The sequence below is a fragment of the Setaria italica genome, chromosome III (assembly GCF_000263155.2).
Source record: "Setaria italica strain Yugu1 chromosome III, Setaria_italica_v2.0, whole genome shotgun sequence".
Taxonomy (NCBI): domain Eukaryota; kingdom Viridiplantae; phylum Streptophyta; class Magnoliopsida; order Poales; family Poaceae; genus Setaria; species Setaria italica.
Genome location: NC_028452.1, coordinates 47,381,920 through 47,398,712, shown reverse-complemented (window position 1 = coordinate 47,398,712; position 16,793 = coordinate 47,381,920). Strand labels below are relative to the sequence as shown.

The window sequence follows — 16,793 nt, the reverse complement described above, 5'->3', positions numbered from 1 at the left end:
ATGAACGACCATGCTAGCTGTCATTGTTGATTCCTTGTTGGGTGTTCAGACGCCAAAGACTTAGCACCATTGGCTATTTCACTAAATTTCTGTATAGAAGTGCGTGTCATATAAAAATGATCACTGTACATTTTACAAATAGTGGTCCTACCATCTCATTAGGGCTTTTATCCATTACTCAAATATAAACAGTCTTTATAAATTCACACTCCCAAAGTGGTTTTTGTTAAAACTATTGGTCACATGAAACTTGCAGTGGTACCAAAAAAATATTAAAAAGTAGGCATGCGTGACTATGGCAGCAATAGTCTCTTTTCAACACATTTACCAACCAATTAGATAGCATATTACCAGAAAACTAGTATTTGCATGGGTAACACGAAGACAATACTGTCCCAGCTACACACAGTGATAATTTTCCACGACCTCATTGTAGCCCCTACTACAGTTTTAGACGTTACGTATGGTCTATTGACTAAACTGAAAACTAGCTTGAGCAACGGTGCAACTGTAATTTAATTTTTAAAACTAAAATAGAGATGAATAGAATGAGAACCTCGCAACCTTTTTATATATGAAACGGATTTTCTGTTAGCCTTCTCTTTTGTGCATTGATTCCCAATCGGACGGCTCTCGCGAGACTGTGGAGGACCGCTGCGAGTCTCCTCATCCCGTGGTCCCCTTGCGAATGGATGATGAACCATGGAATCATGCAAAAGAAGAGTGGATAAGTGGTGGATGCCATTGCTGATGCCCCGCACCAACTAGATGCTGCCGCCCTTTTCATGAACCGTGGCTTTTGGTAGAAAGGGGGTCAGGGGCTCACCGGCTTAGAGATGCCGTGGTCTGCGCACTGCCACAGTGAAACCATTGCTGCTACTGTTGCTGGTGATGGTGATAAGGCCAGGGAGATGAGGGTTTCCTTGGGAACAAAGCAGCTGATGGAATGAGTGGGCACTTGCCACTTTGCTGTGGGATTGTTGCTGTCTTTTGTAATCCTCTAGAAAGAAAACATCTCATTATTATTTGTTGTCTTTCGTGAACACGCAAAAGAAGAAGAGGAGGCGAAATCGAGCGTTTGTCCCGTTCGATGTCTAGGCTAGCTGTCCCGAAAACATCAGGTAGGATTCGAGCACGCTCCAACTAAGACGGTGGTTTTTGATAGGGTCATAAGCTTATGGTAAAGTGTTGAGCAGCGAACCATATGCATGCCTAATTCGGCCATCGTGACCAAACTTTGAAGACTTAGGAAGCAACCATTTGCAAAAATGATAACTTGGTGATGCTTGAAAAGAAAATCAAAAAATTGCATACTATACTGTACTACGATATACAACAAAAAGAAATGAAATATCACTGTACTAGGTTATCACAAACCGTACATACGGCCTGCAGCTATCGATATCCTTATCGTATCTCCAAAGATCAATGGTGGGTTGCCGCCCTAGGCCACTAGATTACCTATCGGTCATCTCTCCTCTCCTTTCGTGGTGCTGGGTTGGGTTGCTGCAAACTTGAGAGAACCAGATTTCAAGGTTGCCTTTTGCTGCCCCCCTAAAGCTGTCCTGCATGCCTGGCCATCTTATCTCTTGCCATCACTCCTAGAATTGCAGGCCTGTCTCCTGGCCATATTTTATAACCTCTGGAATGAATCTGCCAGGGGCACATGTGTTTGAAAAAAGAGGCACCTTTTCTCACTAAAACAAAGTGGGTCTTGGTCCTTAGCTGGTGTTGTAGATAACTAATTCTGTTAGCTCTGAAAGATAAACTTGCACCAAAAACTTCCATGAATAAAACATTTTCATACTCCTACTGGTTCTTTTAAAAGTTGATGCCAAGGACCAGGGTCCAAAAGGAGACATTCAAAGTCCAAACAACACATAGTTAGGGGGTGTTTGGATCCCAACTAAACTTTAGCTCCTGTCACTCGAATGTTTGGATACTAATTAGAAGTATTAAATATAGGCTAATTACAAAACCAATTTCACAACCCCTAGGCTAAATCGCAAGACGAATTTATTAAACCTAATTAGTTCATGATTTGATAATATGGTGCTACAGTAAACATTCGCTAATGGTGAATTAATTAGGCTTAATAGATTCACCTCGCGATTTAGCCTAGGGGTTCTGCAATTAGTTTTGTAACTAGCTAAGGTTTAGTCCTCCTAATTAGCATCCGAATATCTGATGTGATATGGACTAAACTTTAGCTCCAGGATCCAAACACCCCCTTAAAAGCTGGAAGCAAGGGACCATGAAACTGATTGGCCAATTGCCCCCTCAGAGGTCCCAAGAGCCAAATCTTGACTTGGTTGCAATCTCTCTCTCATCTTCACATGAGAAACATCAAGGAGAAAAAAAATATTTCTGGACCAATTTGAAGGGACGGAAGAATCTTTGAGATCCCCGGAGATTACTCCGAAGACTTGTTCATCTTGTACTCTCCCTCTCTCTTTAGATTCTCTCTCTCTCTCATTGCATTATGCAAGGGATTAGTATCTTATCTTATCCTATCTTAACCCCGGCAGATTTTATAATGGGGAGTAGTGAGGTAAGATCAGATCCTAATAATCTCCTCCCTTTGGTTGGGCCATGAAAGCTTGGAGATCAGGTCAGATGCATGCAGTCCAAATATTCATTCTCCTTTTTCTGTGTGAGGGTGTTGCCATGGGGCACTCACTACTCAAGATTCTCACAAGATTGTGACAGGGCACCAGCTGATTGTACAGTGCAGACTTAGCGTGGAGTTGATGCCCAAGTCCATCTCCTCTTTTGTTAGAAGTTGGCACAATTGGCAAGCAGGGTCTTAAAGAAACAGGGGATCAACCATTGCCAACCAACTGCTCAAAAGCAAAGTTGTAGTGGTTGGACCGGACCATGAGAGACTAGAAGCTTTTGCTGATGATTTTAGGTCACCGCACAGCGAGCTAAATATGAATAAGAGAAAAATTCAGGAAAAGATTCCATGGATTACGACACTTGTCAATTTTGAGCTGTACTTTAATTTTTTTTGCGTGATTTTCAATCAAAACCCACAGCTCATGTGGAAATGTGCTGTTCTGGAAAAAGCAAGGAAAAAAACAAAGAAAGCTGATTGTGCTAACCAAAAATCATTTGACTAAAGTGCCAAAAATCATGGTTCCATGGAAGATTCTCAAGGACTGAGAAATTTGTATTGTTCCCCTGAAAAAAGGAGAGGAGAATGAAAGGGCGGGCAGGGGCCAGAGGAGAGAATCGGAATCCCCGGGGGCGGGAGTGGCACGTTGCCGGCCGGTGTCGGGCTCCCTCCAGCAAGCTGACGTGGCCAGCTGTCAGTGAGACAGAGGCATCGATTCGCCGCATAGGGGGCCCCACCCACTTTGGCCTCAAGCGGAAAGAACGCAGGAATGTAACACGTCAGTGCCCCCGACAAAAAATGGCTTGGGAATATTACAAGGCAGGCGAGCAGCAAAATGCACCGAAATTTCCCAAAAGGCGAAGGAGATGCTGCTGAATGCTGATGTACATAAATCTGCATGCAGTGCTTCAAATTTCAGCTGAAACTTCACTGTATCCTTCTTCATAACAGTTTCAAGTGAACCTCAAGTGTTTCTGCTGAATCCGGACCATGTTTGCGCACAGTTTTGCATCTTTCAATCAGACTGCATTTGAATGGAAGCAGTTGGCATGTTGGGGGCTTAGGGCAAGAGACAACAACATTCAGAGAAACAAGTCTTGTTGCGTTTCCTGCTTTTGCAATTCAGTGGTTGAGGAGAATATTCTAGCCGCCAACGTTGATGGGCATGGACCAGACGTCTTTTTGACTTTTTTTTTTTGTGGAAGATACGTCTTTTGTGACTAGAGGGACCGTGTGCCTGTGTGTGTGTGGTGCAAGGTTTTGGATCAGTACGTGAAATTCAGAGGAGAACCAGAAGCAGGAATTCAGATTTCAGATTGACCCGCTAGGCTGCTACAGTGCTACTCTGCTCTCTCTCTGTAGTGCACTCCCTCTCTGTCCAGAGACTGTAGGCTTTACAGTTTGTGGAGTCTGACGAGGGATGAGGAATGAAGAAAATAATCTCTCGCCGTTGCCAACACGCACAAGAGCTCTTGTCACCTTCAGAAATCGGAGAGAATCTCGCAGGTTAGGTCCTGATAAACTAGTACCTAGCTACATTCCTATATGGTTATATTACTCCCTCTCTGTACAGAGGTCTCAAGCATAAACCCGCTGAGTTTTACCATCCAAACTTGTGCCCTGAAAAATATCTAAACCCGTTAAAAAAAATCCTTTTCCATGACACATAAAATTTTTTGCTCAAACCTGTACCTGTGGGTTAACGGGTACCCACGAGTCACCCGTACCCGACAACAACAAACAAGCTCTCACAAAAATACAACATATGTAAAAGTTTATAGTTCACTGCATAAAATCCATAGTTCTACTGGTTGGATTGGGTTTGTTATAAGTTCGTAAAATGGTATGCATTAGGTTGGATTGGGTTTTAAAAATCTGCCGATTTAGGGGTTAGAGTACTATATCCTTAGATTTAGGGGGCTGGAAAAAGTCCAGTTCATTTCGACTGAAAAATTGTACCCACAAAAGTCCCATGGGCATCGTCGGGCCGAGTTTTCAGGCTGGGCCCAAGCCGGGTTTGGACTTCCTGTTATTTTTTTGTTAAAAATTAAATGAAATTAATTGTTTGGACGGGCTTGGGCCAGCTCGATTTTTTCGGGCTTGGGCCAGCTCGATTTTTTCGAGCTTGGTTGTCGCTGACCATGCCCAGCCCGGCAGGTAGCGTGGGTGGGACAAAACCCACCGGGCTCGAGCCGGGCCCGCAGGCTGGGCCCAGCTCAAAATGCTCAGGTCTACCGACCCACCACCCACGTCCGCAAACCCGATGAATCTTGTTTTTTCCCCTTAAAAACCCCAGGAAGTTGATACGCATGTATCCTAGTAGAGTAAAACCTCATCGGGTTTTGGATCTCGGGTATCCATTGGCATTGCGCGTCGCAAGTTGCACGACAACATTTCAGATTCCACGAGTAGCGGAGTCAAGAGGTAGTAGCCAGTACGACCATCTCTCTGCTGCAAAGAAAAGGCTAGTGCACCCACTCTCTTTCCTTGTGTGGAGCGAGCAAAGCATGGTGAGGAATCTCGTGAAGTTCCATTCTCGTTTCCTTTACGAGGAAAACGATAGCTCCCCCGGCGAAGAGAAAGGAGATGGTACGATCGGATCCGGTGGAGATCATCTGACCTCCACATTGGACGGCACTACCGATGCTTCTGCACCTAACAAATCCACGCATGGAATCGAACCAGGTCGCACGTCCCAACCAATTCCATCCCAGTCCCAGTAGAGACACGCTCCTTCCCTGTTCTTATGAATGATCAAGCATGTCTCAGAAGGGATCAGTGGACGTTTGTTGGAAAAAATATCGTGCAATCCAAATGGAGCATATGAGTTCTTGTTTTTTTTTTAAACTTGCACATGACCATACGACACCTTTTTTCGATCCATGTTTTGAATGAAGCTTCTGTGATCAGTTCATAATAGTGCTTGGTAGGTGACCCTTGAGATTTTTAGTTTTTCAGAGATTAGAAAAATGAAACTAGAAGATGATAGTAGGAGTAAGAAGCATCAGCATTGTCAGTTTGTCACTTGTCAGAATACTCAAGAGTCTCTTACGAAAAAAAAAATCGGACTGCATTCAGCGTTTGCAGGCCTGCCACTTAGGCCCAATATCAGATAGGAGGATAATAGTTCAGCCCATACCATAAGATGAGGGAGAGGGTTCACAAAATTTTTTGATCACTTTCAGCAGCCCTCGGTTTCAGAATTTTTTTGGATCACTTGCTTAGAACTAGTTATTGGTAGCTCTAAAAATTCCTGAAATTGGAACTATTGGTACATCAAGAGCATTTTGATGAATCATTTTATCCATAATTTAGACTAAATACAGGTATTTAAACCACTTTATTTTAGTCTTCAAATGAGAGATCAAGCATATATCTCGGAGCTGGAACTGAAACTGCAGGTACATCATGATCATTTAGATGAATTTTTTTATCCATAGTTTGAACTAAATAAATATATGCAATCCACTTTATTTTTTTCTTTTAGAAGGTCCTAGTCACTTGCATGTGGGTCCAGGTCATTGAAATCCTTCGGACATGAATGTTTGACCACCTTCCAAATCACCAGCTTGCTTCACGTGATCCCGAGATTCTCTTACGAAATCATCCAAGTCTTCTGAAGTGATCGTTCATCGAATCTGGACGTGTTCGGCTGTGCGCTCCTTTGGGCCGGTCGACTCAACCTCATCATTTGTGGTCAGTTTCAACCTCGTTTCTTCTATGTTGGACATTGGTATTGGGACTTGAATATATCTGCTCCAAATTGGGCCGTTTTCCTATGAAAACACAACATAATTTGTATGTGGATATGGTCTTATTAATTATTAGGTATGATAATTGATAATTATGTCATTTCCATGCTAATATTGAGGACAAATAGGAAACCCCTCTAGGAACTTATATCCACTCATACTATAAGGTAGACCTGAACATTTTAACCGGTCCGGCTCAGCCCGTGCGCCTAGCTTGAGTCCATTGGGTTTTGCCCATCTGCACATGCTATAGAGCTAGGCTTTGTCCGTGAAAACCAGACTAAAAAAAATCGGGACGGCCTGAGCTCGCTCATACAATTTATTTTATTTATTTTTCTACTAAAAAAGAATAGAAAGTCTGATCCTGGCACAAAAATCAGCTCGACAATGCTAATGGGATGGTTGTGGTCACAAATTTTTACCCCGAAATGAACCGGGGGTTTTTCAGCTCGGCCTGCAAAATGCTCAAATCTCTAGGCTGGGCAACATATATATATAGAATAGTCATCAATGCAATGCGGTTCTCTTGGGTGTTTTCCAATGAAATTCACATGAACAAAAGCAACATCCCATTTCATTTATAGCTTTACTTCTAGGTCAGTTGTGTGATTGCCACGCAGAAGTGATAAACTTATAGTTATCTTCTTAAATTGACATTATCTACCCATAGTGACACTAGCCATGCTCTCGAGATTATCTATACTTATCTAACAAGGGTGGTTTCTTGTGTATTTTCGGATGACCATGGTAGAGCCACCTTTATTTGGCTTTTTATTTGTTCGAGGAACGCTATATGCATGGCACCAAAACAATATGTGGTGACACTGGTTCTTACTCCAAAGAGGCAACCTCTAGGCACTAACGTGCACTCATTGTCATTGCAAAGATGAAACCTCCAGGCACTAACATCCACTCTATCTATAAGGTTGGATAGCACATAGACCGATCATCGGCTCAATTCATGTGATAAAAAGCAATGTGCCATGTTGTTTATAGCTTTACTTCTAGGATAAGTCACGTGATTGGCATGCAAGACTTTAAATAGCGGGTTAAGCTATTTAGTAGCGGCATTCTCTAAAGGCTATTGAAGGCTATTTCATTTAGCAGTTTTGTAAAAAGTATGAAGATTTTTGATTAATTATGCACAAAGTAAACTACGATGATGCTTGTCGACCCAAAGAGGCAACATCATGCACTAATGTACACTCCAGCCAAGAGTTTGGATAGCATATGGAATCGATTTTCACTCATGTTGTTTCCTCCCATTCAATGAATTTACTTGCAACTATTCTTGCAATATGATCATCGGCGCAATACCGCAATAAGGTTTGCTCGCGCTATCGCTGGCGGCAATTTACTAGCAGAAGAAACATCCAACATCATTTATGAATTTACTTATAAGATCAATTGCATGATTAACAAAAAGCTATTGTACCATAACAGTTCTCATCCTTAACAGTGGCTTCTAGCCATACTGCCATAGTGATACTAGCTTATTTGTCGAGATCATTTATAGTCAACTTGCTAGAAGCAGCAGACACATGTGTAGTTTGCAATGTATGCGTTAGTGACACATCCATTTGGCTTTTGTTTGAGCCATATTCTATGCATGACATTGAAAGAAAACTATGATGATGGTTGTCGATTCAAAGAAGCAACCTCTCAGCACTGATGTACACTCCAACCAAGAGATTGGATAGCACATGGAATCTATTGTTGGTGCGATAATGTTATATCTTGTGGTCCTCGGTGCAATATGGTTCAACCACGATGTATCCTCTCCTATGTGAATTTACTTTGTAGCTACTCATGCAATATGATCATTTGATGCAATTATGCAATAAGGTTTTCTCGCTCGATCATTGGTGAAATTTACATGATATAAACAACATTCCATATCATTTATTGACTTTACTTCTAGGATCAATCACGTAATTAACACACAAAAGCTATAGTACCAAATACTTGTCATCCCTAATCGGCAGCTTCTAGCCATAGTGACACTACCTTGTTTGTTGAGATAATCTATAGTCAACTTGCTAGAAGCGGTGGGCGCATATGTAGTTTGTGATGCCTGCGTTAGCACCACGTCCATTTGGCTTTCGTTTGAGCCTAATTCTACTCATGACACGAAAAGCAAACCATGACGACGCTTGTCAATCCAAAGAGGCAACCTCACGGCACTGAGGTGCACTCCACCTAAAGAGTTTGGATAGCACACGAAATCGATGCTCACTCACGCGGTGCTCAGTGCAATATGGCTCAATCACGCTATTTCCTCTCCTCTATAAATTTACTTGCAGCTATCCATGCAATATGCAATGCAATTACGCAATGATCATTGGTGCAATTTACATGACATAATTAACACATAAAAGCTATAGTACCGAACAGTTGTCATCCCAAATCGGGGGCCTTTTGCCATTATGACACTACCTTGTTTGTCGTGATCATCTATAGTCAACTTGCTAGAATGGGCGGGTGCATACGCAGTTTGCGATTCCTAGTTTAATGCCACGTCCATCCGTTTTTGTTTGAGCCATATTCTACGCATGACACCGAAGCAAACCACGACGACGCTTGTCAATCCAAAGAGGCAACGTCTTGGCTGATGTGCACTCCAGCTAAAGAGTTTGGATAGCACACGGAATCCATCGTCGATGCAATAATGTTCGCTCATGATATTCCCGTAGGAGCTAGAAATCGTGCCATTACTACACAAAGTAAGTAGTACCAATGTATAAAAGGAACAACTTCAAGCTATTTCGCCATGGTTTAACGGTGGCAAGCCAACTTCCAACCCTGGTTCAATTATGCCAAAATTTTTCCAAAAGGGATAGTACGGCGGTGGGCTATAACCAAACCTTATACAAAAACGACATACCCGTAGGCTGACCGTTACGGCAACTGTTGAAATCCCCCGGACGCCGTCCGAGGCGGTGGCACACGCAGGCGAGTCAACCCTCCGCCGCCGTCCGATTTCCATCCAACCGCCCCAGATGCCCAGACCGCCTGCAGCCAGGACGCCGGTTTGACCCGACACCGCGCTTTTGGGCCCCACCGCCTCCCCCGCCCCCGGGCCCGCGTCGCAGTTGCTGCTGCGGTTTTCCGGTGGGGCACGCATCCAGCTTGTCCGAACGCCGCCCTCGAATTGGGTTATTTCGGAGTACCCCAATGACGTGTGGGTCCGGTTCCTAGCGGGACCTACAGTTCAGTGGGAAGTGTAGTGGGTGGGTGTGGGCCCGGCGTCTAAAAGCTTAAAAAAAGAGCAGAAAAAAGAAGAAGAAACAAGCGAGAGCGAGGGAGGAAGCAGAGGAAGGAAGAAGGCGGTTGGATCAGTGGGAAGAGGAGAGCTGGAGAAGGTAGCAGGGGAAGGGGGAGGATGGACACGGCGGCGGCGGCAGCAGCGGGAGCGGTGGCGCCGGCCGGAAAGACGGGGGCGGCGCCGCCGCCGCCGACGGATATACCGATAATGCACGACGGCGACCGGTACGAGCACGTGCGGGACATCGGGTCCGGCAACTTCGGCGTCGCGCGACTCATGCGCTGCCGCGCCACCGACGCCCTCGTCGCCGTCAAGTACATCGAGCGCGGCGACAAGGTACTGCTACTGCTGCTACTAGGCACTGGCAAAGCCGCCGCCTTCTTCCTCTTCCGTACGGCGAGCTGCGTGTTCATCCATCCATGCGTGTCACGCACGTGTTTTTGCAGATTGACGATAACGTGCAGCGGGAGATCATCAACCACCGGTCGCTGCGCCACCCCATCATCCGCTTCAAGGAGGTCAGTGAGGGTGATGGCGTCACGCCGCGGCGATTGCTGCCTCTGTAGTCTGTTCTTCAGTCCGATGTGTGACGCTGAACGATGTGTGTGAAAAAAAAAGTTAACTCTTTTGCTTCTCTGCTTGCGAATTTGCGATTCTCCAGGTCATCCTGACGCCGACCCACCTCGCCATCGTCATGGAGTACGCCTCCGGCGGGGAGCTCTTCACGCGCATCAGCAATGCCGGTCGCTTCAGCGAGAATGAGGTCTCTCCTTAATTCTTATCTGATCGATATCGCCTGATAAAGTTTGCTGCGTCAACTGTTGCATGTTCCTGTAGTGATCGATGGCTGACTCTGACAGTCTGACTTCTTGTGCATGTTCAGGCTCGGTTCTTCTTCCAGCAGCTGATTTCTGGGGTTAGCTACTGCCACTCCATGGTAATCCTTTTCTCCCAGAATTACTATTCCATCTCCCTCTTTTCCCTCTGTTTCAATTGTTTTTGTATATGGCTAAAATTGTCCGATTTGCATGATTTTGGGTGTTGTCAAGCAAATATGCCACCGCGATTTAAAGCTCGAGAACACTCTGCTGGATGGAAGCACGGCGCCTCGGCTCAAGATATGTGACTTTGGTTATTCCAAGGTATTACTTGCGCCCAGTTTACTATACTGGATATACAACATACAACATAATATGATTATTACTGTACTGTACTGGTTTGTTGATTGTCAAAAAAGATACTTGTGTTGAATGCTGTTCAGTTTACCTGATTACTGTCATGTTCTCTCATTTTTACAGTCAGCTCTTCTGCATTCACAACCAAAGTCCACTGTGGGAACTCCAGCATACATTGCTCCTGAACTTTTAATGAAGAAAGAATACAATGGCAAGGTACTGTCCATCCCTTTGGTCCTTTCAGTTGCTCTCCGATATACGCTGCTACTACTACCAGCCTCTGCCAATTATGCCATTTGCTTGACAATAGGAGTTATCTCTGTGCTGTAAAGTTGTTATTGGTCTTGTGATGGCATGAATAGTATCTGGTCTTTGCTTAAAAAAAAAAGTAGTGTCTGTTCTTGTGGAGTAACTCTTTATACAGTGCACTTGCGCGAATGCTCAATTGCTAACAATCTGTCATTGAATGGAGATTGCGGATGTGTGGTCATGTGGGGTGACCCTCTATGTGATGTTGGTTGGCGGGTATCCTTTTGAGGATCCAGAAGATCCTAAGAATTTCAGAAAGACAGTTCAGGTATTTTTTTTTTTGCCAAACTTGGTAGTTCCACTGGCTGCAGTTATATCCAGACAGCTTAATGCTTATGTCAATTTGCAGAAAATAATGGGGGCTCAGTATGCGATTCCCGACTATGTCCATGTATCTCCAGAATGCCGAGACCTTTTATCAAGGATCTTTGTTGTCAATCCAGACCATGTGAGTTATCAAATACTCTGTTCTTTTCTTTCTTTCTTTCTTGCTGTGTCATTTGATTAATCAGATGTGAGATACATGGTCTTTGCAGAGGATCACCATGGCTCAGATAATAAGCCATCCTTGGTTCGTGATTAACCTCCCTATTGACATAATGATTGATGGCACAATGGACTATGAGGAGCCGGACCAGCCGATGCAGAACATGAACGAGATCATGCAGATACTGGCAGAGGCAACCATACCACCTGCTCCAACCCGCCTAACTGCCCAGTTGCCTGAAGGCCTTGACATGGACGAAGACACTGAGGATTCAGACTCAGACATGGACACCGACACCGATACTGGGAGCAGTGGGGAGCTAATTTTGGCCCTGTAATCATGTCCATGATTGCATGGCAACCGTATTTGCGGCCTTCCTTTCTGTAAATCAATCTGTCGAGTTGCGGATCCTCTAGATCAGCTCGAGCTTAAGAAGTGATTTGTCCTTAACCCATGGCCCAGTGGTCGGTTTTGTCGCAATTACTGCTTCAGACCCATGATCCCTATTCTGGTGCTGCTACCTCCATCTTTTGTATAGTATGTGTGTATGCTGTGCAACAATCTAGCTCCGGATATAACCATGTGAAACTGAAACCTTTTCAGGTTCATTTTGAGAACAATTGCTTGGTCTCGGTTGGTTTGCTGAAACTGAAAAATTTGGAGATGCAGTCTATCGAGGTTGTATGTAACTCTGTTTTGTGCCAAGAGGAAGCTCTTCCTGTTTTTTTCTTGGAATGTATTTCTATTTTGGAACGAGTTCAGGCTTTGTCACCGAGTCGAAGCATCAACACTGACTGAACATTGTCAAAATTGGCCAGTGGATTGATTACTCTTGCTGCACTACACAGGGCAACATATAAACATCATATGTACATGGTCAGTTTGGAAGCCCAGAGCCCCCAGAACGTGACATCAGTCTACAAGCCAGTCCAGGTTGTAACACTCCTCTGCCACCTGCACCCGGAGGTCAGGGATTACCTGCTCAGCCTCCCTCCACAGCAACGCTGTCTCCTCGTCGCAGACGACATGGCCGAGGGACTTCAGGGAGGACGACGACCTTGGGAGGCTCCTTAGGCGCGAGCATTCCCGCATGTCGATCTTCTCCAGGTTCGTCAGGTGACCAAGCTCCTCTGGGAGGTCTGTCAGGTTGATACACTGGGATATGTCAAGGTATTTCAGCCTCTTCAGGCTGCACACCGACGGCGGGAGCCGCCACAACGCTGGGCAGGCATAGACCCGAAGGATGCTCAGGCAATGCAACTTGCCCAGCTCATATGGAAGCTCGGTGAGGTCATGACAGTTCGAGATGGAGATGGTCTCGAGGGAGATGATCTCGCAGATACTTGATGGCAGCTCCTTCAGATCTATGCAGTGGTCAATTGTGAGGTTGGACAGGCGGGGGAAGGTCATGGAGAGGTCCATCGTCGACCCTCTTAGGCTGTTGTTCAGCTCGCAGAGGACGAGGGAGATCTTGCGCAGGTTCTTCAGCGGGATCGTGGTCTTTGGCAGCGGTGGGAGTGTGATCTTCTCCAACCAGAGGCTCCTCAGGCCGCTGAGCATGGAGAAGGCAGATAGGTTGTCGAGGGTTGCGCTGGTGGTGCCGTAGTTGATCAGCACCAAGGCTTTCAGGTTCTGCATCGTTGCGATGAATGGTGGGAGGTAGTAAACGCTTGAGGCGAAGTTGAGGATGAGCACTTCGGCCTTGGGGAAGCTCATCTGGAACCAGTCAGTCTCTTTCATTTCACCTGGAGTTTTGGTAACAGTTGGTCAGATCAGTCTGTCCCAAGGAAGAGCACATGTGGAAACTACTACTAATCTATGAAGGAAATGTTTCAGAACAAAACTACAAAACCATGTTCCTGCAACACTGGTGTAACAATAGAATTTTAGGGATGATGATAAGTTTGCTGGTAGACTTAACAATCATGGGACAAACAAAAAGTCTCATTATGTTGTGTACTTTTGTTTATTACTAAGATGGTTCTTCCAAATTTCAGTAAGATTCAGAACGAATTCACTACAGATGTTGGATGACAAGTTGTTGGCAACAAATATTCAGAAAAGTAAAGAACAATAAAGGACAAATGTTGCACCTGTATGAATGGAAACTATCTGAGCTTCAAACGGAGTGTCCTTGTTCCTCTGCCAGTCCCTTGGAAGAGTTTCTTCCCTTCTTGGCATCACCAACCGCCTCCGTTTATTCAGAGGGTCACGCCCACTCATGTGGAGTGCAAGATCTCTCAACACATCATGTTGCATCACCGAGTAGTCATGGTAGCTACTATACAAATCTCCAGCCTTGTTCCTGCACAAAGAGCAGCAAAGAGTTAAAACCCGTTCTTCGAGATAATATCAATTCTTAAATATTTCGAAGCATTTATATGGCAAATGATACATACTGTGCATCGTTGACAAGAGTAAGAAGGTTCTTGTCTGAAAGCTCAACCAAGATGGCAAAAGCATCTGGTTCATCAAGATCATGAATCTCCATCCAAATGTTGATCAACACATCAAGAGGGATCTTCTTATCCTCTGGGAAGCAGCCCAGATCAAGGAAACAATCTCTAACCTTCTCTGACAAGCACTCAACACTTGCCGCCATTCTCTCCAGGAGCTTGGTCTCATGGGAGTCAGAAATAGCCTCCCCTCGCGACAACCGGTTCTTGGCACTCAGCCATATCTTAGGAGGTTGATCACGCAACGATGCACCAATGACCTTCAGAGCTAGAGGAAGGCCTCTGCACTCTGCAGAGACCTGCTTAACCAATCTCTTGTCAGCAGTCTTAGGAACACACTCCTGATCGAAGGCAGCACGGCAGAAGACAGAAAAAGCCTCCTCCTCATCAAGCAACTGCATTTCATATGTCTGTTTTACCAACGTGGGGAACTTAAATCTTGATACAACAAGAGTCTTGCACCCAGGGAACTTGAAGACGAGATCCTCAAGCTGTGAGAGAGACCACACATCGTCAAGGATAACAAGGACTGGTCCTTTTTCCCTCGGCCCTAGCTTGAGCTGCCATTCCGGGATCTGGTTGTATGCACCAAGCACGATGTTTCCGCTGATCTGCTCCCACAGCTTCATCTTGATGGTTTCCAGGTTCGCAGATTGTGAGATCGTCTCAAAGAAGATCATGTTGTTGTAGTAGGCTATAGATAGAAAGAAACCATGTCAGAATCACAAACCGGGAAAAAAAACTTGCAGAAAGGGATAAAGATTTATGGATGCATGAGATCTCGATTTTCGATAGCAGCGATTAAAAGATGTTATTTCTCAAAGACGGTGATAATCGAATTTTAGTTTACTATGATCTTGAATACAGAGACGATGGAGGTATGAACACAGGTTGCCAATTTTGGCGATATTAGAGGTTGACCAACATCACTCATCCCAATTCCTTGCACTAAAAGAGGATCTGAAAATTGGCATAGCTCCAGATTTTTTTTCTTGGATCTGAATTTGGAATATAACACACTAGCACCTACTGTTTGGCTTTACTCTGTGTGAAATAGATAACATGGTGAGCAGTTTATTAAGCAGCTATCATATCTTGATTTAAGATTAAGTATCACCATGAACACGACAAGGTTACTCAAGTCCAAGCAGAATTTAAGAGCATCTGCTAAAGTTGTGAGAATTCAGAAGCAATCTAACCCCATCACAATTGTACTCTTGCCACTAGCTGGTCAAAGCGCCAATTTTGACCAAGCAAGTGGTGTGAGCAAAACGAAAGCATCAACATCAACTTTACCAAATGGCACGACAGGCACGCAAACCAACCACCAAAGATGCTGTTCCCCAAATTTGCAGAATTTTTGCGCCCAATAATTCACGAAAAGATGCAATCTTTCTTCTTTGCAAAAAAAAAAAGATTGGAAGAATTTAAGGAAAAGATGGTTAAGATTTGGCCCTTGTTCTCCTTACCTCGGACCTTGTGATCCCTGAAGATCTCCATGGCGAGCGTGGTTTTGCCGCTGCCGCCCATGCCGGAGATCCCGACCACCTCCCAGCCGCCGCCGCCGCTCATGACCATCTCCTTCACCTTCTCCTTGGCCACCTTGAGGCCGCCGCCGACCATCCCCTCGTCCTCGTGCCCGTCGGCGAGCTCCATGTCCATGGCCATCACTCCGGCCTTGGCGGGCATGGCCATGCCTTTGGCGGGCGGCGCGTCCACTGGCATAGCGGCCATGGAGGCCTTGGTGAGCGTCGCGTCCATGGGCATCGGCACGCCCTTGTGCGGCGGCGCGTCCATGGGCATCTGCATCGGCAGGCCCTTGTGCATCTGCGGCGGCGGCGCGACGGGGAAGGAGAGCGCGGGCGGCGGCGGGTGCGCGGCCGCGGCGATTTCCTCGACGCGGCGCTCGAGCCGCCCGATCCGCGCGTCGGCCTCGTCGCGGAGCCTGCGCACGCTGCCGATGACGTGCGCGGGGGCGTGGCGCTCGAGCCAGCGCGCGATGCCCCGGTCGGCGGCCTCCATCCGGCGCGCCAGCTGCGCGGCGCGGTACACGTTCCACCGCGGGGACGCCGCGGCGCGGCGCGCCAGGTCGAGCGCCTCCCGGATCCGGGCGGCGAGCTCGCCGAGCTCCCCCGCCGAGCGCTGCCCGGCGGCGGCGTGCGGGCCCAGGCCCTGCACGAGCGGCAGCAGCGGCTCAACGCTCCGGCGCAGGCGCTCGGCCGTGGAGCGGCAGAAGAGCGTGCCACGCACCGCGCCCAGCACCTCCCGCAGCGCCTCCCCGGCGAGCTGCTCCAGCAGCATCCGGTCCATGGTCGCCTCCTCCTCCTCCTCCTCCTCCCTCTGTCTCCGTCCGCTGGGGTCGCGTCGCGTTCGTCCCCGGCTGCTTGCTTGCTTGCGTGCGCGCGCGTGGTGGAGTTGTTCAGCTGGGTGAGTGAGGGGTCGCCATCGGCGGGGTGGGGAGGAGGGGGGCGGCGTCGCGTTTGGTCTCGGGGGAGGCGGGGAGCGGAAAGGAAAGCGAGTAGTTATAGGAGAGGGGGGGACGGCGGTTGGGGTCAACCGCCGCGGTGAGGGGGTCGCCGGTGGCGGGAGCTCGGGATCCGTGGGGCTCGCTGTCACTGACGACGTGGGCCCGTGTTGCCGCGTACACTGCCGCGGCACACGGTAGAGGTTAGTGGTGAGTCACCGAGGCAGTACCGCAGTAGACCACACTTAGCAAGTAGACCCTGAGTTTG

At 46.7% G+C, this 16,793-nt stretch overlaps 2 protein-coding genes across 2 annotated transcripts; one reads left to right on the top strand and one right to left on the bottom strand.

Annotated features, from left to right (window-relative positions):
* The first annotated feature begins 9,040 nt into the window (after window positions 1-9,040).
* Window positions 9,041-12,055, top strand: LOC101772001 (serine/threonine-protein kinase SAPK9). Its single transcript, XM_004962967.4, has 9 exons — window positions 9,041-9,970; window positions 10,081-10,152; window positions 10,296-10,397; window positions 10,518-10,571; window positions 10,684-10,776; window positions 10,933-11,025; window positions 11,282-11,386; window positions 11,468-11,566; window positions 11,655-12,055. The coding sequence occupies exons 1-9, from the start codon at window positions 9,752-9,754 to the stop codon at window positions 11,940-11,942; spliced, it is 1,125 nt and encodes a 374-aa protein (XP_004963024.1). The 5' UTR covers window positions 9,041-9,751; the 3' UTR covers window positions 11,943-12,055.
* A 328-nt stretch (window positions 12,056-12,383) lies between these two features.
* Window positions 12,384-16,555, bottom strand: LOC101772666 (putative disease resistance protein At5g47280). Its single transcript, XM_012844788.2, has 4 exons — window positions 15,531-16,555; window positions 14,005-14,755; window positions 13,699-13,910; window positions 12,384-13,350 (listed from the first exon to the last, which is right to left on the bottom strand). Exons 1-4 carry the CDS (start codon window positions 16,369-16,371, stop codon window positions 12,518-12,520), a joined length of 2,637 nt encoding a protein of 878 aa, XP_012700242.1. The 5' UTR covers window positions 16,372-16,555; the 3' UTR covers window positions 12,384-12,517.
* Window positions 16,556-16,793: the final 238 nt, after the last annotated feature.